The sequence below is a fragment of the Entamoeba invadens genome (genome assembly GCF_000330505.1).
Source record: "Entamoeba invadens IP1 unplaced genomic scaffold scaff_1105074726357, whole genome shotgun sequence".
Lineage (NCBI taxonomy): Eukaryota > Evosea > Mastigamoebida > Endamoebidae > Entamoeba > Entamoeba invadens.
The window spans coordinates 376,136-401,313 of record NW_004443615.1 but is presented as its reverse complement, the minus strand read 5'-3'; the positions used below and the strand labels follow the sequence as shown (position 1 = coordinate 401,313).

The window sequence follows — 25,178 nt, the reverse complement described above, 5'->3', positions numbered from 1 at the left end:
ATTCAATGCCATTTATTTGATGAGAAATATGAAATTTAAAGAACTTCAAAAGAAACTTCATAAATAAATATATGAAATATCTATGGGAGTATCATGGCGGTCGCACAAACGAAGAAGTGACTTCAATGTTTCAAAAAGCTCGTGACCACAATGTCACTGGTATTTGTTATCACTCAGCTAGAGATGTAGACGTCCATGAACGAGCTTCTAAAATAGCCCATTCTATGAATCTTGAGTATCACGCGTGGCTTATGGTCTTCTTAAAACACGATTCTTCAGTCGACGAATACGCAATAAATTATTTGGGACAAGACTCTCTTAACCACCCGGCGTATGTCCCCCACTATCACTTTTTGTGTCCTAATAATCCAAAAGTCCGCAGCGATTTATTGGACTTCACTCGAAAAGTTGCTTCCATGCCCGACGTGGATTACATTCAATTGGATTATATCAGATACCCCGATGTTAAAATGGGGAAAGGGTTGTGGGAGAAATATCACTTAACTTTTGAGGAAGAGTATCAACCTGCTGATTACTGTTACTGTCCCACTTGTGTTGATTTATTTAAGAAGAGAAGTGGTATTGATATCAAATTGGTAGAAGATCCAAGAAAGTGCCCGGAGTGGGTTGAATTCCGTATCAACTGTGTCAACGAAGTTGTCAAAGAAATTGCAGACGTTGTTCACAAATTCAAAAAACGAGTCAGTTGTGACGTATTTCCAGGCCCAGTCAGTGTGAACTATGTGAGACAAAGATGGGAAGACTGGGACGTCGATATGTTCTTACCAATGAATTACAACGATTTCCACGGAGAAGGTGTTGAGTGGATTGGTGATGTAGTACGTGATGAAAAAATGAAGAGCGATAAAAAAAAGGCTCTTTTAATCAGTGGACTCTTCGTGAACGACAAACCATCAAAGAGAGGAGAAACTAAAGACCCGGAAGAAATGGGTCTTGACGATAAAGAATTGAAAGAAGCCATAACTGTATCTCTTAGGAATGGAGCTAATGGAATTTCGATATACTCTTTAACAAGACTCACTGACGAGGACTGGAGAGTCTTGAAAGAAATGTGAAAACAGCATCTAATATTATTTAAAAGTTAAATTACTATAAAATTTACAATTGAAAACACTAGTTTAATTATAATTAAAATAAAGTAGAATTAGAAAAGAGACTTTTTCAATTATAATAATATAAAAACCTTTTAAAAAATTATAATTTATAATTAATACAGATAGAAAAACATTAGTAAATATAATTATTAAATTATTAATACAAAATTGGCTTAAATATATAGCAACTTTAAAACAAGAAGAAAGATAAAAATGAGGTTTAAAGCGGAGATTAAAAAATGTCGAGTGTTTGTGGGTATGTTTAACGCACACTTTATTTGAACAAATAACACGTAGAACTCATTGGGATGTTCTCTTCATTGGGATCACAAATAGTCTTTGCAATTGGTAAAGACGTGTTTTATATTGTTTACAAAGATGCGACTACACAACTTTACTGTCTTGCATCTCTTGAAGTTGTTTGTTCTTTGAAGTAATAACACGGAAATCATATAAGTATTATAATTATACTATAATTAAAACTAAAGAAAAGGATATTCTGTTCAACACATTCGACTACGCAGCAAAGGCCGATGACACGTTGTACCTCATAGTGGAATCAGACAGTCTCCAGAAAGTCATGCAAAGTGTGAAAGAAGTTGAAACCTGTCTGATCACACTTACGAAAAGTTCTGACACGAGTAGTCCATGTCTTAATTTTAAAACGACGGTCGACCAAATCGAAGTCACACAAGAAGTGTTAGTGAGTATCTGTAAAAACGCGGAAGAGCTTTACAAACAACCCACCGCTGATGCACAGCCAGATGTATCGGGACAACTTCACTCTTTAAAAGCAATGAAACAAGCCATTGACAAGATGTCTGATCTCTCTGAAAATGTCATGTTTTCAACGTCCTCAAAAGGTGATTTAAAGCTTTCGTGCGAGAGTCGACAAAGTAAAATGGAAGTGATTTTTTCCACAAATGAGACTGAAATTGAAGAGCCACTCTTTTGTTGCCAAATACGCTCAAAACATTTCAAGAAGTTCTTTACTCTTGAAAAATTAGACCCAACCCAGAGTGAATATTTTTATCAAAATGGGTTGTACTTGATTCTTAAAGCAACAATCAGTGTCGGGACTGTCATCCTTTACCTCCCCACCGTCCAGACGTCTTAATCTATTTTTGAAACTATTTTTATAGATTATTATTCTATTCATTTAGTTTCTATTTATAAACTAGATGCCATTGAAACAACATATCGAGAAATTCAATTGATCCTCAACCACACGCACGAATTGCACTTCAATCCACTGCCAAATGCAATTTGCCAGATTTTGTCGCCTTTTTGAAGGGTATTAATACGCTCAATAAACTTCATTTCGTACCACACTGAGCTCGAAGAGGTATTCCCAAATCTGTACAGCGCTGCTCTCGACGGCATACAGTCTTCATTCGTCAATTTCAAATTTTGTTGTAATCCATCAATAATTGCACGTCCACCTGCGTGGATACAGAACGCTTGGAATGTTTCTCTGAAGTCGGGGAGGAAGGTTTCTTTTTCTGGGATCTTCCCGAGCTTCTGCTTGATGAAGAATATAGCAAATCTGATCATTTCTTTGTATGAGATAACGCGCGGCATTAAAAGCCCCAAGTTTTGTGTTAACGCACGTGTGACGCATTTCAACAACTCTCTTCCAATTTTCACACCAACGACGCCCTCGGCGTCTTCGTACTGGAACACCGACTTATACGAGTCATCGAACTTCCCGTGGTGAATTCTTTGTGTATCAATCAACTCCAATTTAGCAGAGAATTTGTGCTTCAATTTATTTGAAAGAAGAATCGCAGCACCTCCCATTCTGAATAATGTATTTGATATGAGCATTCCCTTTTCCTTTCCTGCGTAATAGTTCGTCGTCAAATTTTCAGTTGAAAACACCAAAACAGTAGAATTGGGATATGTCTGTAAAATGTCTTTAGCCAAGTCAATTGAAACTAAGCCAGCACTACATCCCATACCAGACAGTGTATAGTTCTTCACTGTTGTTTTCAGTTTGTACATATTAATTAACATTGCACCCATGGATGGCGTTGGGTTAAATAATGAACAGTTGGTCACAACAAAGTCAATGTCTTTCGTTGGGTCAATGTGAGCCTGTTTGAACAGTTGGTCGCATGCACTCTTCATCACCACTTCAACTTCACCTCTGGCGTCGGCCATTGTTGTTGTAATAGGAATTCTGTGTAACGCTTCGGGTAAATAAGACTCCTCTCCAATGCCTGTGCGGTAGATCAATTTCTTCTGGAACGCCACTTGTTCCTCCTCAAATTTACCAGTGCCTTCAACTATCTCCATAAATTGGTCGTTCGTTACTTTATATTTGTCGTCTGGAATAGATGTTGCAAATGATACCAAGTAGACGTGTTGGGGTTGTTTAGCCCACCAGTAAATCGCAACAAGAAGTGCGCAAAATACAAAGAAGAGACTTCCGTAGAACTTGTTTTGGTCTTCTGGTATTACAAAAGCAGTCAGTAACAGCGTCATACGATATATAAATTTCACACCAAAGAGTGCCAAAAATAGAGCAACCAAACGGACTGTGTTATTTATGAGTTTCACAAGTAAACTCTCCCTCTTGACGTTTTCTTTCAGACTTTTAAGAATTTCATTTTGTTCTCCGTCATGCATCGGGTACCAATATGGTTTTAACGACTCTGGCTTGTCGTCAGACATTGCTCTGTCTTTTTGAGTTTCCTTCTCTCTTCCCTTCCTTTCAATTTTGATTTAGAAAATTAAAAATCTATTTCTTATGTGAAAACCCTCTCTGTAGCTTGTCTCTTCACTGCTTTTCGTTCTTTTCTATTTTTGTGTGGCATTTAAAAATGTTTTTCAAATTGGTATTTATTAAACTAGAATTAAACTATTCTTTTAGTAACTATCCAAACCGATATTTGTGACAATTTGGCTCCCAATTGTTACAAACTATATTTTATAGTAAAACTACTACCGAAAATGAATTCATGGACAACATAGATTAAAGAGCATCAATACACAAGTCAAAGGGTGTGGTGGCTTTCATCGGGCACGTCGTTCTGCCTCCTTTGGTTCTGGTAGAGTGCTGCAGCCGACGAGTAGCCGATGTTTTGCATTTGTGTGTTAGCCTGCATTCCGCTGAAGTTTGAATAGAGCATATTAAAGAGTTGGTCCAGTTGGTCGATTCTCCTCGAGAGTAGTGCCCACTTCATCTTCCCGTCTTGCAGTTCGTTTTTAATTTCCTCGACTTGGTTTTGGACCTTACCCAAATCGAGTCTGAGAGACGCCACATTTAAGAACGGATCTGTCTCTTCTTGTTTAATGACATCAATAATTTCCTTAGCCTGTTGTTGAGGGGAGAGGATGTCCTTTTTATTCTTCTTACGCTTAATCTTTTGTAAGAGTTCTGGGTGGTCTCGTTGGAAGAATTCGTGTTTAAAGCAGAGGCCCTCTTTATTGTCGACCTTCAAGTCAATTCAAATCATGAAGACAACATATGAAGCAAACTGACAAACTTTGTGGAATCCATAAATATTGAGTTGTCTAACAAACGACGCTATATTCGAGTGTTTGAAGTGTTTTGGGAGGATTTCATGTGAGAATGTGATCGAGTCGTTAATAAGAATAGCTGTTCCTTTATACGCTTCTGACCACCCGATCAATGCATTCGTTTCAGGGGAATTAATAAGGGAATATAACTTCGCTACAAAAGGCGCGCAGTTATGGAGATATTCCAAAGTTGTACCTTCGTCGGATGTTGTTTGTGGTGGGTGTTGTTCGGGGTGTTGGAATGGTTGGGTGTGTGAATACGAGATCATTGAATATGAGGTGTTGTTTTCCATCGGTTCCAGATGCTTTTAGAGTTTCCATCGATTTCGGATAACCTTCGTTTATTAATTCTTTTTTGGTTTCTTTTTTTTTTCTTTTTGGGAGGTATTTGACTCAAAAAACTGGTCTTCTTTATTTCATTCAAAATGAACGACGACGACTTCTTTGGAACGTATACCGCAAACTGTAAACTCCACTCCCTCGATAATCAGGCTTTCCAAACACAAATCCCTTTCGTCTCAAATTCACAACTTAATTCGTTATTAAAGATGAAGAAACTGGGGATGACGTCCGTTTGTGTTGGTATCAATGTTGACTCTACAGTGTTCGCTGTTTTTCATTCGGGGGATGTCGTGCAAAAAGTATATAAATTAATCGCGTTAGACAGGTGGGAGGCCTACACTCCATTTTCTGAGGGACTAATAGAAACACGGTATATCGCAGACTCCGCATTTTACCATCTTTCAATTTCAACAGCGCAGATATGTCGCGAGCTTTTTATTAACAATTGTCACTTCTTTACATTGTAATCATTAAACAACACATTATTACATGACCTTAGTGTTCTAGAATACTTCGTTAAATAAATCGAATGGAATAAACTATAGAATTAAAATTTATAATAAAAAAGCTATAATCAGTTGAAACGCAGTTCTTTGTGTTTTTGACGTCTAAAGTCACTCGAGAGACCAAAAAACGATTGAAATATCACACATATTGTATCGAAAAGACTACTAACATGATGAACAAATGAATTATAACACACAGAAGTTAGAATGAAAGTGGCATTGATTTTGATTGTCTGGGGCTGTTGATATAGCGGTTGATTCTTTCAAAGAACTCCGCAACAACCATTGTGGTCTCTGCCTCGTTGACCACTCCCCACAAGAACTGTACATACGCAAACAGCTCCTCTTCATTTCTGAATTGCATCTTATTGACCTCTCCCTGCATTTTGAGGAACAAGTCATTGATTGGGTTCAAGTCACTTGAGTCGATTGGAAAATTTTCCAAGAAAGGGAAGTCTTCCCCTTTCAAAACTTGTTCGTCCAATAAGACATGTGGTCCATACTTCTCCACTAATTGTTCCGATATCATCCCTTTCTTTAATACTTCTCCCAATGATATGTCATTCACTATTCTCACCATAGGACTCTTCCACCCACTCCCTATAGCTCCCCAAACAGTCACTTCTAACGCCTTTCCTGTGGCTGTAAATGCAGTGATGACGGGAAACCCCCCATTGGAACATCGAGTTAACGTCCCATTTCCTTTCACACAAAAGACTGAAGTGTTAGATAAAATCACTGGTCGATTCAGCGCAAGTATTTTATCGGCAAATTCTTTTCTTTCATCTTCGATATACACGCCATTCTCAAAGTAATTGATTCGCGACGAAGATAAAGGCGTCTCGTCCGGATTTTTACCAAGCTTTTGTCTGATCACACGAACCGTTTCTTTCGATAACGAGACATCAGGAAACTTCTTTTTAATTTCCGTTGCGATTCGACTGCACGAGACGTCTTTGTTGTCAGCAAACTGAGCGATGAAGTCTTCGATCTCTTCCGTGAGTTTTGGCTTGCGTCCACGCTTCCGCGATAATTGGTGGTCGTTTCCATAACACTTCAGAAAGCACCGGACAGTCGATGGAGAACGGCCTATCTTCTTTGCTATTGCGTAGACGGACGACCCATTTTGTTCTTTCTCCGTTAAAATCTGTAGTTTGATGTCATCGGTTAGTGGTCGACGTGGTGAGATCATTGATTTACAGTGATTTCTTAGTTGCCATATTTTTATCACAGGGTTTTTCTTTCATGCGATTTTGCTTTTAACAACACTTTCTTCTTTTCAGGATTTTGCCACACTTTTGCCTCATTTTCCCAGCTTTTTGCGGCTTCGTCCTCAAACGAGAACACTATTTCCAACAAAGCAATTTGTTGGTCTTCCAGAAAATTGACGCCATTTCTATCACCCCTGAATTCAAAAGTATTTGCGCTTTATTTTTTATACCAAATTGCAGGCTCAGAAATTGGAGTTTTGGCGAAAAAGGACGCATTATGGTCATCATTGTCTGAGTTTGTCTGGATTCCTTTGATGCGACTCTGAAGATTTTTCAATTGTGAAAGTCCGATTTAATTGGCCATTTCATCGGAAGCTAATTTTACTCGCACCATGACTTGATTTCCCAAAAGCACAGTTAAGATCAGATAATCTATTTTTTTACTATTACTTATTTTGTTAATATAGTTTGTTTTTTTGATATTGCCGTTGTGACTCAACTAAAATTAGATGCGAATATTGGTTGAAAAAAAAACACCCAAATTTGGTTCCTTATTTGTGTTTTATGAATTTTTAATTGATCATATATTTAAAACTATAATTAAATAATATTATAATTAAACTTCCAATTTTGGATATCCAAAAATAGAAACGAGCTCTATTTTTAAGTACTATAACATGTGGTTTCGTGTACTATGTCTTTATAACAGTTTAAACTCCATTTAGTTTAGTTAAAAAAAACTATACTCCTCACACCCCATTTACTCGTACAAATGGTATTTTTAAACCAAGACCAATAATTAATAATAATTGTAGTTAAAAATTTATTTGAACTATTTGTTTTACCATTAAATGAAAAAAGCATATAACCTCCAAAAGAGTTTTTTATAATAATATTTACTATATTATTAAATTGTTGTGTTAAATATCGGGATAGCAACATAAGTTTGTTTTTAAATCGAAAAAAAAACGAAATTGATTCTCAAACAACTTGTATTATGTTGATAAAAACGAATAAAGTTATAACAAATAATTATTAATAGAAATTATTATAATAAAAAATTGTATTTTTTGTTTCACTAAACAATTATATTATATTATAACCATAATAATTGTATTATAATAATAAACCAAATATATAATATAATATAATTAATATAATAAGAACTGATAAAATAAAAATTCAATAATTTTTATGACTTGTATAACATTTTTATAACATTTAAAATATAAATATAGATTTTTAAAACGTTTATCGTTTCAAAAAAATCTATTTAAACCCCAAACTAATTGCGTTTCAAAGTGGTTAATTGGGTTGGGGAAGGTAATAATATATTAACAAATTGTTAATAGGTTATAGTTTAGTTCTCTGATTTAACCAACCATATTCACAACAAACAATTTCAACAAACAAACATTAAACGAAAATAAAATAATCGACACCAACTTAAAAACATATTAGAAATTTGTAAGATTTGCTTTTTCAAGTATAATATAATTATTATTATTTTATATTATATTATAACGTGTTGTATATTAATGAGTATCAGCATTAAATTATAATACAATTCATATAATTTAAATAAAATTAAACATATCTAATAATTAATTAAACATATATTATAATAAAATTGTTAATAAGTATAATTAACAATTTTATTTCATCATTAGTAAACAAAAACCATTATATTTATAAAAAAAATAATATATATAAACAAAACTAATAAGTTTTAACAACTCATTTAGATTTCATCCATAATATGAGTGTCGAAATAATGAACTTAAAAAAAACATTAAATTTAGTTTTACATAAAAAAACAGGTTTATTTTCAAGTTAATAGTTCATAAACTATCAATACAAAAAAATAAAATAATATCAAACAACTATACTTTTTTATCAACACAAAAAAAAATAAAAACGAAGATATGAAGATTTTTTTAGTGTAATTAACACAAAAAAAGAAATAATAATCTGTTATTAATCAAATAACACTAAAACTATAAATTATAATATATATAAATAATAAAATTTGTTTTTTACAAACTATTGTAATTTATTAATATTGTCACTCAACTATTTTAGATACTCCCGAACCAATACCATTTGAAAATGAACAATAAAGTAAATATCAAAATAAATAGCAAACTATCCCAACAAACGTTTTTTCACCTCTAAACGAACTGTAAAAAGAGATGAAAAAGGTGAAGAATCATGACAAGTTAGGCGAACTATTTGAGCAGAAGAAGCAACAGATACCGAAGATATTTAACTTTTGGGAGAAGCAGAGGTCCTTCTCAATTCTTTTTTCGAATAAACTAGCGGAGTTAAGTGACATCATGAAAACGCACGCAGCGTTTTTGGAAGAAACGTGCATTCAACAAATCCCGGGGTTTGACCGTTCTATTAATGCAGAGACGTTACTTGAGGGGTTTGTCTTTTTGTCGAACACATTTGAATCGACACAGAGTGAAATTATACGATCTTTTGAGAAGACAAACGAGACGATCCATCAATTGAAAAGCCTTAAGAAGCTCTTTGACAAGAATAAAGACCCAGAGAAACTGACTAAAGCCTTTTATGAAAGCACCGAGAGAATTAAATGGGAGTCCCCACTCTTATTCATTAATGTCTTCCACTCGTTCCAAACACTTTTTAACACGTCCGACTTGTACTTCTCGTGTAACGAGAAGTTGGGACAAATCAGAGAAACAGCGCAAAAGGCAAAACAAAATTACGTGATGAAACACAACACTCAGAAAAAGCAAGACGTGTCGTATTGCGGAACCACTTTAAGACAAATCCTCGACGCAGAGGGAAGAGTCTTTTATCAACTCCCATTGGTCATCGAGTCGATGCTGATCTATCTCTATAACAAGGGATGCACTACACATGGCCTTTTTAGAGAGACTAGTAACGCTTCTACTCGAGATGTGGAAGACATTTATCACCGAATGGGAATCACCGAATTTGAAGATCTTCCTCCAGACGTCGTTGCGAATGTCCTCAAAAAGTTTTTAAGGGAGATGAGAGAGAAGGTGTTCCCATATGAAGTGTCACGAGAATTATTGAAGGACTGGCAAAAGAGTCGCGCGACTACACGAACGTCACCGGCCGAGAAAAGAAAGTTAGTGTTGGACGCATTAAAAAGAATGCCCGCAGAGAATGTGACTTTATTGAGAAGCTTGTTGAAGCTATGTAGTAAGATCGATTCAATGTCTGATATCAACGAAATGAACTTTAAGAATCTGGCTGTATGCTTGGCACCAACACTTATGACTATGTCTAAGGACGAATCGTCTTCAAAGACAATTGACTTAAAAGCTGGGACTGATATCATCGGATGTATTGAAATCATCTGTTTCATATTGACGGAACACCCAAGACTCTTCCCTAATGATGTTGATGTCAATGTCACAAGAAGATCAAAACGGTTGTCTGAGAGCTTTGCTAATAAACTCCTTTTAAATCAAGAAGGCGACGACTCGGTGTTTGAGAAGTTGGAAGAACAAAACGAACTTGAAAAGAAGAAACAATGTGAAACACCAAAAAAAGAGAGTGAAACGAAGCTTCCAGTACGACCAACATTATCACCAAATCTCTTACAAGACATTAGAAGGAAAAGTGGCAATTTTGCAAGTCACACACAAGTCAAGAGTGACTCCTCTGCATTTGAAAAAGACGTCCACAAATATCCAAGAAATGAAAGTGCAACACAAGAAAGAATTCTCAAGAGGGGATTGGAGGAAAAATTGGACGGCGTTATTGTTGAAAAGTCTGAGCTCATTCGACAAGCCGGAAAACCAATCAACGAGACACAAACCCCACTTGAAGTAGTACAACTGGAATATGTGGAGACTCCAGACGAAGACTTGGAATTCATTAATGGAGATGATGAGGACCAAAACACTGAATCTATACAACATAACGATACTCAATATGTCACCACTATACAACATCACACTGAACAAATCATGTATAATGAAACTTTAAATGAACAACAAGATGGAATGAATCAAAATGAACAAATCTTACAACAAAATGTCGATGAGTATAATGAACAACAAGTTGTACAAGACACAACAGAAGTCCAAGAAAAAGAAATGCCTCCTATCGATGAATTGTTGACGGAAAAGAAGATGGACATCGACTCGACTTTAATACAACTCAATTCATCAACTAAAAATGTAAAACAAACTCAACCACTCCAGGAAAAAGCTACAATAAAGGAAACAATACTCCCTCCACCTCTCCCTCAATCTATTTCAGAACCACCAGAACATATTCAACCACTCAAAAAAGTGCCAACCCCGTCCCGCCCTCTTCCACCACCTCCTCTCAAGAAAAGCCAACAACTGCGCCAGAACATTGAAGAGTACAGTCCACTTAATCCTCCTCCAAACCCACCACTCAGTCCAAATTCTGCAGTGGTTCAATCAAAAGAATTACCAATTCGACTCACTAACACACCTCCAAAACCATCAAAAAGTCCACCACGTCCAGAGAATCTTGGTTCAAAACCTGAACAAATACAAAAGTTAACACCAAATGGAGAGGATGCACCTCCACTCCCTCCTCCAAGAAGAACTAAGAGAACTACCCCTTCCCAATGAGTGTTTTCGTGTGTTTTTTATTATTCATTCTCCAATCTATTTGTTGTTCAGGAGTTCCACGTCTCATTATTTATTCTTTAAAGATAAAGTAAAATATAGTTAAAAGATACTAAAAATACCAATTATTTAAGAATTAAATTTAATAATAAATTACTTATAATTATTAGAAATTGTCACGAGGAAGATTTTCATTTAGATGTGCAAGGAAAAATGTTTTTGAATGACAAAATTGGAAAAAATCGATGTTTTGAACTCGAAATGCGAATAACATGTTTAGTAGTTGGTGGAAGAGTAAACCAATCCAACAACAAACGACACCCGCTGTTGTTCAACAAACACAACCAAAACGAACCGACAAATTGATGACTTTAGTGTATTTAGATCTTCACGACGATGACACCATCTTTTTGTTGCAACTGATGGCGCCCCTCCAAAGTGTTGATTTTGTCGTGTTAATGAATGTACATCCGACACTTCTTAAAGATGAAGCGATAGTGAAGAGAATCCAATTGAGTCATCCACACCTTCATCCCCCACTGTCTTCTTTTAAAAAGGAGTTGCCCGCAACCCTACTTTTCTCGAAATTTGTGGTCTCGGAAACCGTTCCATTCAACAAAATGCCAACCGTCTTTGCAAGGAAGACGCAATTGAAATGTGATATAGTGCGATTGTCGTTGAGTGATATTTATGCTGACGCGTCTCTGTCTTTAGTTGTTTTTGAATTGGACAAAGCGGTGAATGAAAAAGAAAATGTCGTCGAAGACTATGTTCCCGTGACTCTGAATTTTATTCAGCAGTACGAATTGAATCTAATTGGGAAAATGGTCTCCACCCTTCAAATTCCAAATTATGGGAAGTCTGCTGTGTTGTATTGTGGCAACTTCCACGAGACATCTGTGATTGATTCTGAAGTGACATTAGGTACCATAGACAAGGACAAATTGTCTCGAATTGTTGACAAATTCATCGCAGAAAAGGAGAAAGTAGTTGATGGCACAGACTTAGTATCTCAATTAGAAGCAGAGCAGATACCCATCAAAGAGTCATTCAGTTACATCTACGAGAGGTGTAAAAATTACAAAACGTTGAATGCTGCAGTGTTAGCAGAGAGTGTTGCGTTGTCTGTGAGTGAATATGTGATCTCATCCGTTCGGTTGTTGCCATACAAAGATATTGGCACGTTATACCTTTCTGAGGCAATTTGGGCATTAAATATGGCGAGGAAGTTATGGGCGTATTCCGAACGCAAAGTGAACATCGAAGACCCAAGCGTCGCCTCCTTTTTGAATCGGATCAACAAGGCATTTGTCGAGATGAAGATTCCAATAGAAATTGAGAACTTCGACATTCACTTCTCGATGTTTTTGGTCGCAATTCAACGATGGCTCAAATTGAAAATCAAGTCCGCGATGAAAATCGCGCTGTTGACGGGGACAAACATGCGAGAGTTAACAGTGAACGACTTCATCTTGACCGACGACGTCTTCCCAAACTTCTCGTCATCAAAACTCAGCGAAACAAAAAAGATCAACGGCGACTTCTTTGGCTTGTGCTACTCAAATAACTTGATGCCATTGGTCGCCTTCGGCGACCAAATCAGTGATAGTGTCCTCACAATCGACTCACAAATGCATGTCCTCAATTTAACAAACCTCCAAAATAGCGAAATTGGGTCGAAATCCTCATTTGCGGATATGCAATGCATACAATACATGCAAGTCCCATCAGCGGCGACGAACATTCAACTTCCACAAGGTGTCAATGGTATTTTCACCCGATTTGCGATCTACCCTGTTGCTTCTAATTGAATCACTTCTGTTTACATTAGCTATTGAAACCATAAAGAGAAAGAATAGTCATGTTACATGAACATGTTGTGGAGCATGTCAAGTCTTTGTACAACGTCATCGCCGTGTTTCGATAATTTGTCTTTGATGTCTTCGTATGGGATGATTTGGTCGAGTTTTGTCTTCGAGTAGAATTTGTCGCAGTAACACACAATCTTTTCTTCGATGGTTTGAGGCATCATGTTTCTCTGTGTACTCACCAAGATGTTTTGTTTTTGGACGTTCTGTGCAGTGAGTCCCGTACCCGTGTGTCTCTCAGCTACACGAGCAAGTGCTTCCAAGTTCATAGTTCTCAATAAATCCGCACCAAGTGGCCCATGTAAGATGTACTTCTCTGTTCCATTGCAGTGGAGGGCTGGTGCTGAAACAAATTTTATTCCGATGTCGTGGAGATAAGCAGCTTCCTTCACAAATTGTAAGTTGACATTGTACTCGGGGTGCTTCTTCGAGATCTCCTCAGCCAGTCTGTAGATTGATTCTCCATGAGACAACAATATCGCTTTGGCTTCGGCGTTGTCCTTATAGACTTTGTTGAGTATAGTGATGTAATCGACGGGTGTAACTGACTCACTATGCTCCATCTGATTTCTTAGTATTATTGTTCTTTATACATCATCACCTCGTGTTTTGATTTTGGCTGGAATTTATAATGTGTTTTATTGTTTCGTTGTGGTCTAGTTTCTATCTAATTTAATTATAATTTATAGTAAAAATCATTATCTATTTTAATCATTAAACTGTCGTTTTCTGTATTTCCCTTCATATTTCTGTCATATTGCCGTCATTCCAGAAATAGACAACATAATACCATAACACTCATTTGTTTTCTTTCTAATAAAAAAATAGTATTTTGTTAAATCAACCCAAACCATAAAACTGTATTAAAATAAATAATATCATATTAGTAAAAAGAAATGTATTAATATATATTATAACATAATAATACAATAAAAATAAGACTGAAAGATGAGAACTAGTGATTTACTTTGGGAAGTAGTAAGATGACTTGTCGTGGAAGTAGATTTGTGGGTAGAGTTTGTTGTGTTCGACAGTTGTGAACATTTGTTCTGGGACTGGGTACTCGACCTCGTCAGTCTTATCTTCTGGGTTTGGAATAGCGATTGAAATAGCGTCGCACTTTGATGTATTGACGGTTGACTTTCCATCAAGGCATTTGTCGGACAAGTGAACGACGACGCTTTGTGACTTATCGATGTTAATAGTAGGAGTCAAGTCGGTGATTCTCATATCGATAGAAGTGCAGTTAACCAATTCGATATAAGAAACGACGGTGTCGCAGATCAAGTTGACCTTCTTGCAGTTATCGATGGAGATGCAGTTAATTTTTCCCTTCACTCTAATCGTCGAATTTTCACATTTGAAGATATAAATGGAGTCCTTGAAATCGCCTTCGATTTCCATCGCGTTGTTTCCATTTTGATAGGAGATGTCCCATTTGTTGCCAACCTTTTCCATCTTTGGGGGCTTCTGAACAGCTTGTTTAGCCGCAGCTGGTTTAGCAGTCTTTGGTGCTGCTTTTGGCTCAACTGGTTTCTTATCTTCTGGTTTCATGTTCTTAGTCTTCATATCGTTGGTGACGTGTTTCAATCCACCTGAAATACCAGTGCCCTTATTCAAGTCAGCAAACAATCCAGCGGGATTAGCCTTTGGTGCTTCTTTCTTTGGAGCTGGTGCTTTTTGGACTGGAGCTGCAGTAGGGGCGGAAGCCTCGGCACCATTAGGGTTCCAAGTCAAGCCAGTGGTGTGGTATTGTTTAATATAGACAACCATCTCCTTCAAGAACTTCACGAAGTTAATAGCCCAGTCGAATTTGTCTTGTTCCTTTCCTTTAGTGGCAACAAGGATTTTATTGGTATAGAACTCGACGGATGGAATGGCATCATTAACAAAAGGTGCTGGAGTCTTGTCGACACAGATCCAAGCAAAAGCTTGTGACGCTTCAGCAATAGCAGAGAAGTTGTTGATGAACGGGGACTTGAATTGTTTGTCCTTGTATGATCCAATGGCAGACATCTTATCTCCAATGGGTTGAATCAACTTTTGAAGTCCTTCTTGTGTCGGTTTCTTCGACTTGGCAGCCATCCCAACAAAGTCACCAACAGCATTAACAATAGCAATGTAATCGGCAAGAGCTTGTCCCAAAATTGGGTCAAATGCATTCGACTTTTCAACTAATGGAGTCAAATACAAATCACGAAGTTCAATGAAAGCTGTTTGTGCTTTGCATTCACCTTCACACGCACCAGCAGAAGGAGCTGCATTGGCTGTCCCTTGAGTTCCTTCGATCTTCTCCAAACGCGCGGTGACAGTCTCTAAACGACTCATTACTTGAGCAAGAAGTGCTTTCAATTCGGCTTCGCTTGACATCTCTGTTTACACTTTTTCAAGTTCGGGATTTATCTGCTCGTTTTGCAGTTCCTTAGAGGCCATCTCATTAAACACCGTTGATTCGCATCGGCTTGTTATGGACTTTTTTATGATTTTTTGGAGTCAGAAAACAGGTTTTTTTTCCTGTTGGACTATTTTGAGTTTTTTCTTCTTCTTGAAATTTGTTCTAGTTTTTTATTTTATATAAATAGTATCTCTCGAAAATAAGTATTTCATTCTGTTGAATATATTATTAAATTTAGTTTTGTTTAATTATTAGACTTTTATTATTTGTATATGAACAAAATCTAAAATACAAATAAAACTATATTTAGTTAATAATTCTTTCTTATATTAAAATTATAACAAAACCAGTAAACTAGTTATCAATAGTCAATAATTAAATATTAGTTTATTATATTTATCACTTTCTCACTATTACAAAAACAAACTATTATATAGTTATTTTATTATACTAAGTAGAAATTAGTAGTTAAATTAATGCTCTTAAATAATTAAAATTTATTAGATGTAATATTTTTAGTTCTAAAAATATAATTAAAGTTATAATAATATTTTTATAATAAAAACTAATAATAGTATCATAATAGTATATTTTAATAAAATAAATAACCATATCGAAAATAATGTTTAATTAAAGCTCCTCTTTGTTTTTAATTTCTTCTGGAGTTGGTTCTTTCTTTGGCTCTTCCTTCTTCTCTTCTTCGGCTTTCTTTTCTTCCTCAGCCTTCTTCTTGGCCTCTTCTTCAGCCTTTTTAGCGTCTTCAATCTTCTTCTTTTCTTCAGCCTCCTTTCTTTCCTTTTCCTTGATTTCGTCTCTCATAGCCTTTTCCTTTTTGTTTCTTTCCAAGATGACTTTGGCTTGTTCCTCGGCTTCAGTCTCGTTATCGGTGATCAAGATATCGTCATAGATAGTTCCAGACTTGACTTGCCAGACATCAATTCCGATGTACTTGAAATTTTCAAACTTATACAGATTAGCGTCATATACATAGTCTGGGTTAGCAATCTTTGGATGGACCCATTCTCCCTTATAAGCTGGGTTGGGGATCTTCTTAGGCTTCCATTCACCCTTATATGCTGGGTTTTCAATAGTTGGTGCTTCCCAAGCTCCGTCGTCTTCGTCGTCCCATTCTTCTGGTTTCTTAGCGTTAGGATCGACAATAGTTTTTGGAATGTCGTCCCATCCTTCTGGTTTCTTATCTTCTGGATCATCGATTTCCTTCTCATCGACCCAGTCCGATGGCTTCGAGATCTTTGGATCTTCAATTTCCTTTGGAAGGAGCATATCCCAGTCATCAGCAAATGAACCCTTTTGCTTCTCAACGCCGTCGATCTTGACAACGTAAGTGTTATCGGGCTTAACAATCAAAGTGTACAAATGAGAGATCTCATCTGACTCGCACTTGATTTCTTTCTTGATCAAATGATTCTTTCCCTTGTAACTCATGATGACGTGTGTTCTCTTAGAAGAGCCGCAGACATCTGGGCCAAACATAATATTGTAGTTTGAGTCTGGGGTGAATTTCTCCTCTGATTCAATAGCACTCTTTGGAATCAACTTGATGTATCCTCCTCCACAATCAATGTTCTGTTCAAACTTAATGTTATACTGAATGACTGTAGTTTTGTTTTCATTGCCAAATTCCTCATCTAACTTGGCGGCAGCTATGTAGAACTTATTATCTTCAGATGTTTGAAGACCTTGATTGTTCTCATCACCATACCACTTCCCACGGGCTAATTTAAACTGCCCAAGTGTCTTCCCTGAGGAAGTCGAGTCTATCCACTTGTCTTTGTTCGCAAAGTCCTCGTGGAAATATACTTTGGACTGCGAGACGGCCAATAATGCCAGAAGAATGAACATCTCTCTGAATTGAATAGTTTGGTTCCCATTTTATTAGTTCTTCCACGTAGTTGTACGTGGACTTTTTTTATTTGTTTAAAGCAGATATCTCTGAAGCTTTCGTGTCACTTTTTTCGAGTTGCCCAAATATCCCAAAAAACAATGCATTTTTGCTATTGTTGCAACGACAAAACTTTTGTTCTCTGTGTGTTCTGAATTCTCATTGTTATATAGTTACAAATATCATTCTATTTACTATATTCTTGTCATTCGTTAAAACAATTTATGGAATATTGTAATAGTTTTTTTATCATTGTTTCTGATTTGAAATTATAGTATTAATATAGTATTATTTATGGTTAATAATTATATATAATTCAAGAATAGTATAAATTCTAGTTTTTACCAATTGAACGAATAATTCTAATTCTAATTATTTGAGTTATTATTGAGAATGGACGGCACTATGAAGACATTCAAGAGTTGCCATCATCTCTTGTCTTTTCTTGCCATCAATGAATTTGCAGAGTTCCTTTCCAAGTACCCAAACGCTTTCAGCCATTTTCATGTCTTCTTTCTGGCCACAAACAAATGCCAATGCTTGGAGTATATAGTACATAGCGTTCAGTGCATCTTCATATTTGTTAGCATTGATATCGTCTAAGAATGTAATATATGAAATAGGGTGGTTCTCAATTTTCTTTTCTTCTAAGGAATACATCTTGGTGAAACTCTGAAACAAGCTTGCCACGTCATCTACGACTCTGTGATCGAGTTGTTTGTAGTCATATTTAAAAACATCTTTGAGACACGTTTTAGTGTTTTCTACTATCGACTGCAATTTCGCACGCCCCAAATCATCTTTTGATTGTTTTTTGCCTGCTTCGATTATATTCATTAAATCAGTTTTGAGGGTTTCAACATATTTAACAAGTCTTTTGTCGACTTGTTGTTGTGTACAATTGAAATTGTACAATTTGTATAAGATATTGTCATTAATAACCTTTATCATTTCTTTCTGTTTCTTTTCGCGAACTTCCTCTGCAAATGTATCTGGATTTCCATATTTTTGGTATGCTTTTATGACAAGACCACTTGTTGAATTCGTTTGGGTGAAAAAGAAATTCGATAACAACACAGCAACACTATAAGTGTCTATTCTTTGTCTGTCCTTTTCTATATAGTAGTTTGGTGGAAAGTTTCCAATTGTTCCCAAACTAGTATTGCCAGTGTTTGTTAGTGACAGAACAACACCAGACCCAAAGTCTCCCATGTATGCTCTATCGTCCAACAAAAATGTATTCTCCATCTTGTAGTCACGATGAAACAATCCAACTTCCTTGAAGTTTAAAACTGCATTCACTATATCCATAATATACACAAGTGCATCCCGACTCGTATCAAAAGAACTAAACACTGTTTGTTTTTGGCCTTGAATAAATGACCTTAATGTTTGTTTATACAGCCGTTGAACAATAAGTCCGTTCTCATCATTTTTACCAATGATTTCTGCAATATTTGGCTCACGCTTTAAACTGCTCAACATCCTCACTTCACGAAGATAAAAATATTGCCCATACACATTACCATATTTCTGTGGAATAAACCATTTAATTGCTACGTCTACACCTTCATGGGTTGAACCATCACGAGAAATGTATTTCCCTTTCAACACTTTCCCATAAGACCCACTCCCTAGCAACTCAGCAAAGCAATTTGTGTCACTCTTCAAACATACCATTGGAACTTTGACGTTGTTCTTTTTTATCTCAACAAACTTAAATTTGTCGAACTGAATGGGGGTGTTGTTTACATAAAGGTACAACTCAGTCACATCAATTTCGTCGCCAAGTTTAACTGATTTGCAATGGTTGTAATACTCATTGTGTTCTATTTCAGTGAATTGGGTCATCGAGTTCAATGCAATGAGAAAATTTCCAACACTAAAATTGTTGTCACCCGTATACCCAACCTCTTCTAAAAATTGATTGAGCACATTATGGAGATCAGTTATCGTCGCCTTTTGCACGTTCTGTTTTTTCTTCAGGTCGAGCCAATATCGAACTCCCTCCGACATTATAGCCGACTTCTCCGAGACAAAATAAGTGATGTTCGGTGCGCAAACATCGAACCAAAAATAGATATCTCCAAATGTGCTTATCTTCCCCCGTTCATCATATACATAGAAATCTTCCAAAGTTACTTTGGGTAAGTCTTTTGTAATAAACAAATTCAGAATGTCGAATATGAAAGATTCTATATGAGGCAAATGAGGTGGGTTGTCCAATGAAAGTTTTTTGTTAGCGATCGCATCACGAAGTGTATAACTGATTGTTGGCATACTTAGTGTAAGGCTTTGTTCTGTGACTAAATTTGTCACATTAAAGCTGTCGAAAGTACTCTGAGGAATAAGAAGAGGCAATAGCGCGAGAGGGAATTCTTCTGTAGACTTTTCATCGATAATAGTTGTATCTGGTATACCCATATATGGTGTTTTGCATTCGACTTTTATTGATGAGATACTTCTTTTGTAATGATAAATTTCATTTGTTGTGCCATCTTTTGACATTACCTTTTTGAGTTGATTTTTTACAATTTGATTTGAATGATGTGAAATAAAAATTTAAAGGTTCAAAACTTAATGACTTATTCGACGTGTTGGTAAACAACACTCTTGCAATTTTGAAAACATTTTTCTTCAATAAATGTGACTGTGCTCGGGACGATGATGTCAAGTTGTGTGCACCCATCAAAACATTGTTCTTTTAATTCCTTTACACTACTGGGGAGGAGCAACGTTTTCAAATTCACGCATTCAGAAAATGCGTATTCTCCTATTGAACTGACGGTGGTTGGAAGAATAACACTTTTAAGAGAAGAACATTGATAAAAACAGCCACACGAAACTTCTTTCAAATTAGATGGGAGTACTATCGATTCCATTTGACATCCAGTAAAACAAAACGCCCCAAAGGCTAAGATACTAGTTGGGAAGTTAATGGAGACAAGGGAACTACACTTCGCAAAAACATTATCTTCTATTTTACTGAAAGAACCACCGAGCGACGCAGATGTCAGACTTTTGCATTTTTCAAAGGCGTATACATCCAATTCATCACAGTCGGGGACTTCTATTGATTGCAATGAATAACAGTATTCAAAACAATAATACCCAATTCTCTTGAGGTGTGATGGCATTGTAACACTTTTTAAATTTGAGCACGCAATGAAACAGTAGTTGCCCAATACAGAAAGAGAGTCTGGAAGCTTGATGGAGGTGAGATTGAAGCATTGATAAAAGCAGTAATCACCATCAATTTTAGTTAGTGAAGGTGGGAGGTCAATTGACTCCAATGATTGATCGTAAAAACAACGCCCACCTATTTCTTTCAAATGAGGAGGAAGGGTCACTGTATGGATTTTAAAATTTCCATCTTTTGAAAAGCATTCTTCACCCAATTTTGTGACACAGTCTGGGATCTTGTTACCAAATCTCTTCCTATTTTTCTGAGCGTATGTGACGTTATGGAATCGAATGTTTGAGTCTTTGGATGAACGTACAGTGTTGTATTCCACCTCAAACCACACACTGATTTGAAAGAAGTCGACTTTGTTCTGTGCGTCTTTTTTATTGTTATAAATATCATTACCAAAACGCTCGTCTGTTTTACTCCACAAATTGAGTGTCTCGATATTGGGAAAGTACTTGATGGTTTTCTTATCTACTGGAATTGGGTTATTATGAAACTTTTCCATATTACCTTTATACTTCTTACATACAATTTCAAGTGAAATAAAGTCGTTAATGGTAGTCAAGTACTTTGATACAATTTGCAAATGGAATGGGTCTATTTCACTCATTTTAGTATAGAAATATGAGTTCATTTCTTAATGTAACACAAATAACTCAAGTGAATCGATGTTTTCTTCGACAAATTTCATGTTTTAGCTTTTTAAGAATGTTTTATGACTCCAACAGTTACGTTGTTCATCATTTTAATATAAAATACCAACAAATAATAATTTAAAGAAGCCATGTGAATATATACTTTAGTGTCATTTGTATTGTGAACGTGTAATGAATCCAGTTTAATACAACTTACTATCAAATAAAACAACTCGCAAACTCAGTTCAAATAAACTTGTCATATATGTGCAATGTTTCTCTTTATAATAGTATTCCCATTTTCCATATCATCTAGAAGTGGGTTGTTCTCTTCTTTTTCATCGCTTTGATTCTCTTCAATTTCTTCTTTTTGTCGAAACACTGAAGGGAATATGGTGACCTCTTCGGGGCTATTTTCAGAGAGTTCTTCTAAAAGAAGTCGGTAGTTCGTGACGAGTGTTAAAAACATGACAACAGAATACATCATAGTGACCAATCCTTGATACTCGGCATATTCCGTCGGTTTCAGAGCGTCGAAACAAAGTGTTTGTGTTGTTATACCAATCTCCGACGCGCAGTCTGTAACATTGAAAGTACTATTAGTAATATCTTTATATCCACAACAGTTATACTATATATCAGTACATCACAAATTAATTAATAAATACAAACAAATGGTTGGAACTCTCTCGCTTTGTTTTCATTCATCATCAAAAAGTTACGGACTTCGTTCGAATAGAATGCAACACCCATCACTGCAATAACAAAGAATATGATGTTGATGACAGAAGAAACTGACACTAATACGTTATTCATAACTATCGCACATAGAATCACTACTATTCCACTCACACCAAGAGTCCCAGCTATGCCATACCCACACCCTATAAACACGTTTTTTGAATACCTTCCTCGATCAAGAACATTATATTGGACCTTTTCAAACGCTCCAAACCGAGTTGCCATACAAATGGATACACATGAAACTATTAGAAATGCGCCAAAGCTTATTGCAAAGATGCGGCTTCGGCTGTACATCAGTGTTTCTTTTCAAGTTTTTAAACCAACTTTTTGGTATTTCTCATCTCTCTATTTATAGACTTATTCTGGTGTTTTGGAGTTCTTACATTCCCAACTAAATTATATTATATTTTATACTATATATCTGTCGTTGTATAGAATTTGTTTTCAAACCAAAAGACAAAAAATCATCAATTGTGCTTCAACACAACAACACCTTCCAACACACTAGACAACGCAGAGTCTATATATGAGTGCTATTCACTTTGATCATAAAAATATATATTAATAACAAACAGTCTTCTGCAGCCAATTCCGCTCTTTCTCCAACACCAATGAGAACAGGGGTGTTATGTGTTTGGAAACCAGTGATGGTTTTTGGAGTACCTGCCTGACCAGCCACATCGACAGCAACACCAACTCTGCATGATGTGGTGATGACCTTTCCTGTGTCATCAATAGGCATGAACATGCGTGGTCTCATGGCCAAGCACAACGAGTTGATGATGTAAGTGTTCAATCCCGATATTCTCTCCATCCCCTCTCCCGCAATGAGTATAAACGTCAATAACCCACTTAATGCAACCGGGTCCATCACAAATCTATCCATGTACATTGGGTTAATGCCGATAGTCCCTTTACCAAGATGGATAAGACCTTGTGATACTTTAACACAATACAATGACTGATGGTCGTTGACAAAGAAGCACGCCAATTGATCCAAAAGACTAACCGCTCGAGTCGCTTGTGTTCCTGCAGCAACAAGCCCAATAGCTAAAATAGCATTTCGAGCAGCAATGATATCACTCCCATGCGCAAGTCGTGTCAACTGCTCCAACAATGGGACCTTTGGTTTTCCAATAGAAGTGAGTGCTAAAGCAAAAGGTACGTATCTCTTCACAGCTGGCTCACTGTATCTCTGGACTTCGTCAATAAGCCGAGTCGATGCCTCAGTGGACAAGTCGTCAGACATCAACGCCAAGGCAACACCAATCACTGATACTCCGCATGCCTTTGTCTCTTCATCGTCATCATGTTTGCCACACCCTTCCATTAACTGTTGCACTTTGACAATATTCGATGTGCCAGCATATGAACAACAGCACACAACCAACATTGCGTATTGATTAACTGGTGATGGCAATGCTCTGACTGTGTCCATCACCAAAGTAGACGCATCACCACAACATAAGTGCAACAAACCAAGACCAATCACCAACATCTTGCACGATATGCTTTTTAAAAACTCCTCATTACCATCGTTCGAGAAAATTATTGAAAGAATTTGGTCTGCAATTTCTCCATCCATACTCCCTTCGTAGATCATACCAAGGGCTATCGCGGCATGTCCAGCAGTCTCAAAGCCTACTGCAGTGATATCATTCAAGACAGCAATTAACTGCTCTTTTAGTTCGGCATTTCGACTACCCGCGTGCGACAAGCCAAGTCCAAATATCGACAATTTCCGTTCAATAGCAGAGGTGCTGGCAGTTAATTTGTCTGCCAAAAAGACTTGTGCAAAATCTACGTCGCTCTTCACACCACTGCAGCACGTTCCAATCCCCAACAACGCACCAGCTCTCACATACATAGAATCAGATTGTGTAAATGTGGTGAATTGTTCGATTTCTTGTGGTCTCCAAAGGTGCAACAACCCCATTCCAGCAGCCGCAGCCACCTGTAATTCAGAGCGAGCCTTCACAACATACGACCCGTCTTCTGAATGAATCAAACTGTCGTACCCAAACCCTGCATTAGCCAAACAATTCGCAACACACAACCCAAGTTCTTTAGATTCTTGTGGTTCCGGTTTTTGGGAAATAGTCAGTCTTGTTGGTGGTGGAGCAGTTGTGCATATTTGTTGTGGTGTTTTGATCTCTTCGAGTGCAAGTGCCTTTACAAGACTTGTGAAGTGTGCCGACAAGTTTTCGTTGACCATAGCCTTTTTCACCGTCTCGTCCTCAACCAAAGATAGTATGGCATCGTCTCTAACCCGCGACAAGATGTACCCCATCTGCATAAGTATTCCGTTATTCCCTTTATTTGCATTAATGACATCATTCAACCCACCAAAATCGTTCGTTTTGAGCATTAATCGAACCGCATCGGTATATCTCTTTTGCTTCAGCGCTACTCGCAACAAGAAGTTATATATCTTTTTGTCTTCAGGCTCGGGGTAATACGTCGCACATGACGTCGCGTACACAAACACCTTTTCAAATCTTGCTCTCTCACAAAACCCCTCAAGCATTTCCAACGTATCAGTTTCGATGCAAAAGTCGATCGCGTCTTGTTCGGCGTTGTGTTCGACGTGGAACTCGACAAGTTTCTTTGCTATGTCCTTCAGTTTGTCTCCTTCCTTTTGCCAATTCTCGACCACTTCCCCTGTCAAGTTACGGGTGTACTCGTGTCCCCATTGTCCCAAGTCATCCAAATGTCCCAGTTGTTTATACTTCAACGATTCTCCCTTCTCTCCACTGGTCATAACCAACACACTCAAAACGTCGGCAAGAAGTTTTGAAGTCTCTCCAAATGGTAACATCGCGTGGAATGCTTTTAATGTGTCCAGATGGGGGCGGAGGTATTTGGTAGTCTTTGGAATCGTTGTTGAAGTTGAGTTAGTCCCACGGATAGTCTTGCGGAGTAACTCAATGGCGTTGCTTTGTATGGATTGATCAGGATCTTGGACACGCTTCACTAAAAGCTCGATCTCTTCTTGAAGTTGTTGGTCCTCATTTGGTTCCATCGGTGTCTTACTCTGTGGGCGGCTCATCTCTTTTCTTTTTTAAGTTCTCTTTAGTTTTACTTACTTTACTATCAAACAGTATTATAACATTTTTCACTCTTCGTTCCAATGTGCT

The 25,178-nt window shown here is 36.9% G+C and overlaps 14 protein-coding genes across 14 annotated transcripts; 4 read left to right on the top strand and 10 right to left on the bottom strand.

Annotated features, from left to right (window-relative positions):
• Nucleotides 1-71: 71 nt before the first annotated feature.
• On the top strand, nucleotides 72-1,076 carry EIN_371690 (hypothetical protein; the record flags this gene model as incomplete). The annotated part of the gene is made up of 1 exon (XM_004259480.1): nucleotides 72-1,076. The coding sequence occupies one exon, from the start codon at nucleotides 72-74 to the stop codon at nucleotides 1,074-1,076; it is 1,005 nt and encodes a 334-aa protein (XP_004259528.1).
• Nucleotides 1,077-1,328: 252 nt separating this feature from the next.
• Nucleotides 1,329-2,232, top strand: EIN_371680 (hypothetical protein; the record flags this gene model as incomplete). Its single annotated transcript, XM_004259479.1, has 3 exons — nucleotides 1,329-1,371; nucleotides 1,413-1,534; nucleotides 1,609-2,232. 3 exons carry the CDS (start codon nucleotides 1,329-1,331, stop codon nucleotides 2,230-2,232), a joined length of 789 nt encoding a protein of 262 aa, XP_004259527.1.
• Nucleotides 2,233-2,324: 92 nt separating this feature from the next.
• EIN_371670 (hypothetical protein) lies at nucleotides 2,325-3,791 on the bottom strand (the record flags this gene model as incomplete). Its single annotated transcript, XM_004259478.1, has 1 exon — nucleotides 2,325-3,791. The coding sequence occupies one exon, from the start codon at nucleotides 3,789-3,791 to the stop codon at nucleotides 2,325-2,327; it is 1,467 nt and encodes a 488-aa protein (XP_004259526.1).
• A 323-nt stretch (nucleotides 3,792-4,114) lies between these two features.
• Nucleotides 4,115-4,933, bottom strand: EIN_371660 (heat stress transcription factor A-6B, putative; the record flags this gene model as incomplete). The annotated part of the gene is made up of 2 exons (XM_004259477.1): nucleotides 4,115-4,555; nucleotides 4,607-4,933. 2 exons carry the CDS (start codon nucleotides 4,931-4,933, stop codon nucleotides 4,115-4,117), a joined length of 768 nt encoding a protein of 255 aa, XP_004259525.1.
• Nucleotides 4,934-5,690: 757 nt separating this feature from the next.
• EIN_371650 (hypothetical protein) lies at nucleotides 5,691-6,680 on the bottom strand (the record flags this gene model as incomplete). Its single annotated transcript, XM_004259476.1, has 1 exon — nucleotides 5,691-6,680. One exon carries the CDS (start codon nucleotides 6,678-6,680, stop codon nucleotides 5,691-5,693), a length of 990 nt encoding a protein of 329 aa, XP_004259524.1.
• A 2,211-nt stretch (nucleotides 6,681-8,891) lies between these two features.
• Nucleotides 8,892-11,309, top strand: EIN_371640 (T-cell activation Rho GTPase activating protein, putative; the record flags this gene model as incomplete). The annotated part of the gene is made up of 1 exon (XM_004259475.1): nucleotides 8,892-11,309. The coding sequence occupies one exon, from the start codon at nucleotides 8,892-8,894 to the stop codon at nucleotides 11,307-11,309; it is 2,418 nt and encodes an 805-aa protein (XP_004259523.1).
• Nucleotides 11,310-11,578: 269 nt separating this feature from the next.
• On the top strand, nucleotides 11,579-13,117 carry EIN_371630 (hypothetical protein; the record flags this gene model as incomplete). The annotated part of the gene is made up of 1 exon (XM_004259474.1): nucleotides 11,579-13,117. One exon carries the CDS (start codon nucleotides 11,579-11,581, stop codon nucleotides 13,115-13,117), a length of 1,539 nt encoding a protein of 512 aa, XP_004259522.1.
• A 53-nt stretch (nucleotides 13,118-13,170) lies between these two features.
• EIN_371620 (hypothetical protein) lies at nucleotides 13,171-13,737 on the bottom strand (the record flags this gene model as incomplete). The annotated part of the gene is made up of 1 exon (XM_004259473.1): nucleotides 13,171-13,737. One exon carries the CDS (start codon nucleotides 13,735-13,737, stop codon nucleotides 13,171-13,173), a length of 567 nt encoding a protein of 188 aa, XP_004259521.1.
• A 400-nt stretch (nucleotides 13,738-14,137) lies between these two features.
• On the bottom strand, nucleotides 14,138-15,544 carry EIN_371610 (adenylyl cyclase-associated protein, putative; the record flags this gene model as incomplete). Its single annotated transcript, XM_004259472.1, has 1 exon — nucleotides 14,138-15,544. One exon carries the CDS (start codon nucleotides 15,542-15,544, stop codon nucleotides 14,138-14,140), a length of 1,407 nt encoding a protein of 468 aa, XP_004259520.1.
• Nucleotides 15,545-16,199: 655 nt separating this feature from the next.
• EIN_371600 (Calreticulin precursor, putative) lies at nucleotides 16,200-17,432 on the bottom strand (the record flags this gene model as incomplete). Its single annotated transcript, XM_004259471.1, has 1 exon — nucleotides 16,200-17,432. One exon carries the CDS (start codon nucleotides 17,430-17,432, stop codon nucleotides 16,200-16,202), a length of 1,233 nt encoding a protein of 410 aa, XP_004259519.1.
• Nucleotides 17,433-17,856: 424 nt separating this feature from the next.
• On the bottom strand, nucleotides 17,857-19,752 carry EIN_371590 (hypothetical protein; the record flags this gene model as incomplete). Its single annotated transcript, XM_004259470.1, has 1 exon — nucleotides 17,857-19,752. One exon carries the CDS (start codon nucleotides 19,750-19,752, stop codon nucleotides 17,857-17,859), a length of 1,896 nt encoding a protein of 631 aa, XP_004259518.1.
• A 305-nt stretch (nucleotides 19,753-20,057) lies between these two features.
• On the bottom strand, nucleotides 20,058-21,272 carry EIN_371580 (hypothetical protein; the record flags this gene model as incomplete). Its single annotated transcript, XM_004259469.1, has 1 exon — nucleotides 20,058-21,272. The coding sequence occupies one exon, from the start codon at nucleotides 21,270-21,272 to the stop codon at nucleotides 20,058-20,060; it is 1,215 nt and encodes a 404-aa protein (XP_004259517.1).
• Nucleotides 21,273-21,556: 284 nt separating this feature from the next.
• On the bottom strand, nucleotides 21,557-22,335 carry EIN_371570 (hypothetical protein; the record flags this gene model as incomplete). Its single annotated transcript, XM_004259468.1, has 2 exons — nucleotides 21,557-21,928; nucleotides 21,970-22,335. The coding sequence occupies 2 exons, from the start codon at nucleotides 22,333-22,335 to the stop codon at nucleotides 21,557-21,559; spliced, it is 738 nt and encodes a 245-aa protein (XP_004259516.1).
• Nucleotides 22,336-22,508: 173 nt separating this feature from the next.
• EIN_371560 (26S proteasome non-ATPase regulatory subunit, putative) lies at nucleotides 22,509-25,090 on the bottom strand (the record flags this gene model as incomplete). The annotated part of the gene is made up of 2 exons (XM_004259467.1): nucleotides 22,509-22,561; nucleotides 22,615-25,090. The coding sequence occupies 2 exons, from the start codon at nucleotides 25,088-25,090 to the stop codon at nucleotides 22,509-22,511; spliced, it is 2,529 nt and encodes an 842-aa protein (XP_004259515.1).
• Between the last annotated feature and the right edge of the window lie 88 nt (nucleotides 25,091-25,178).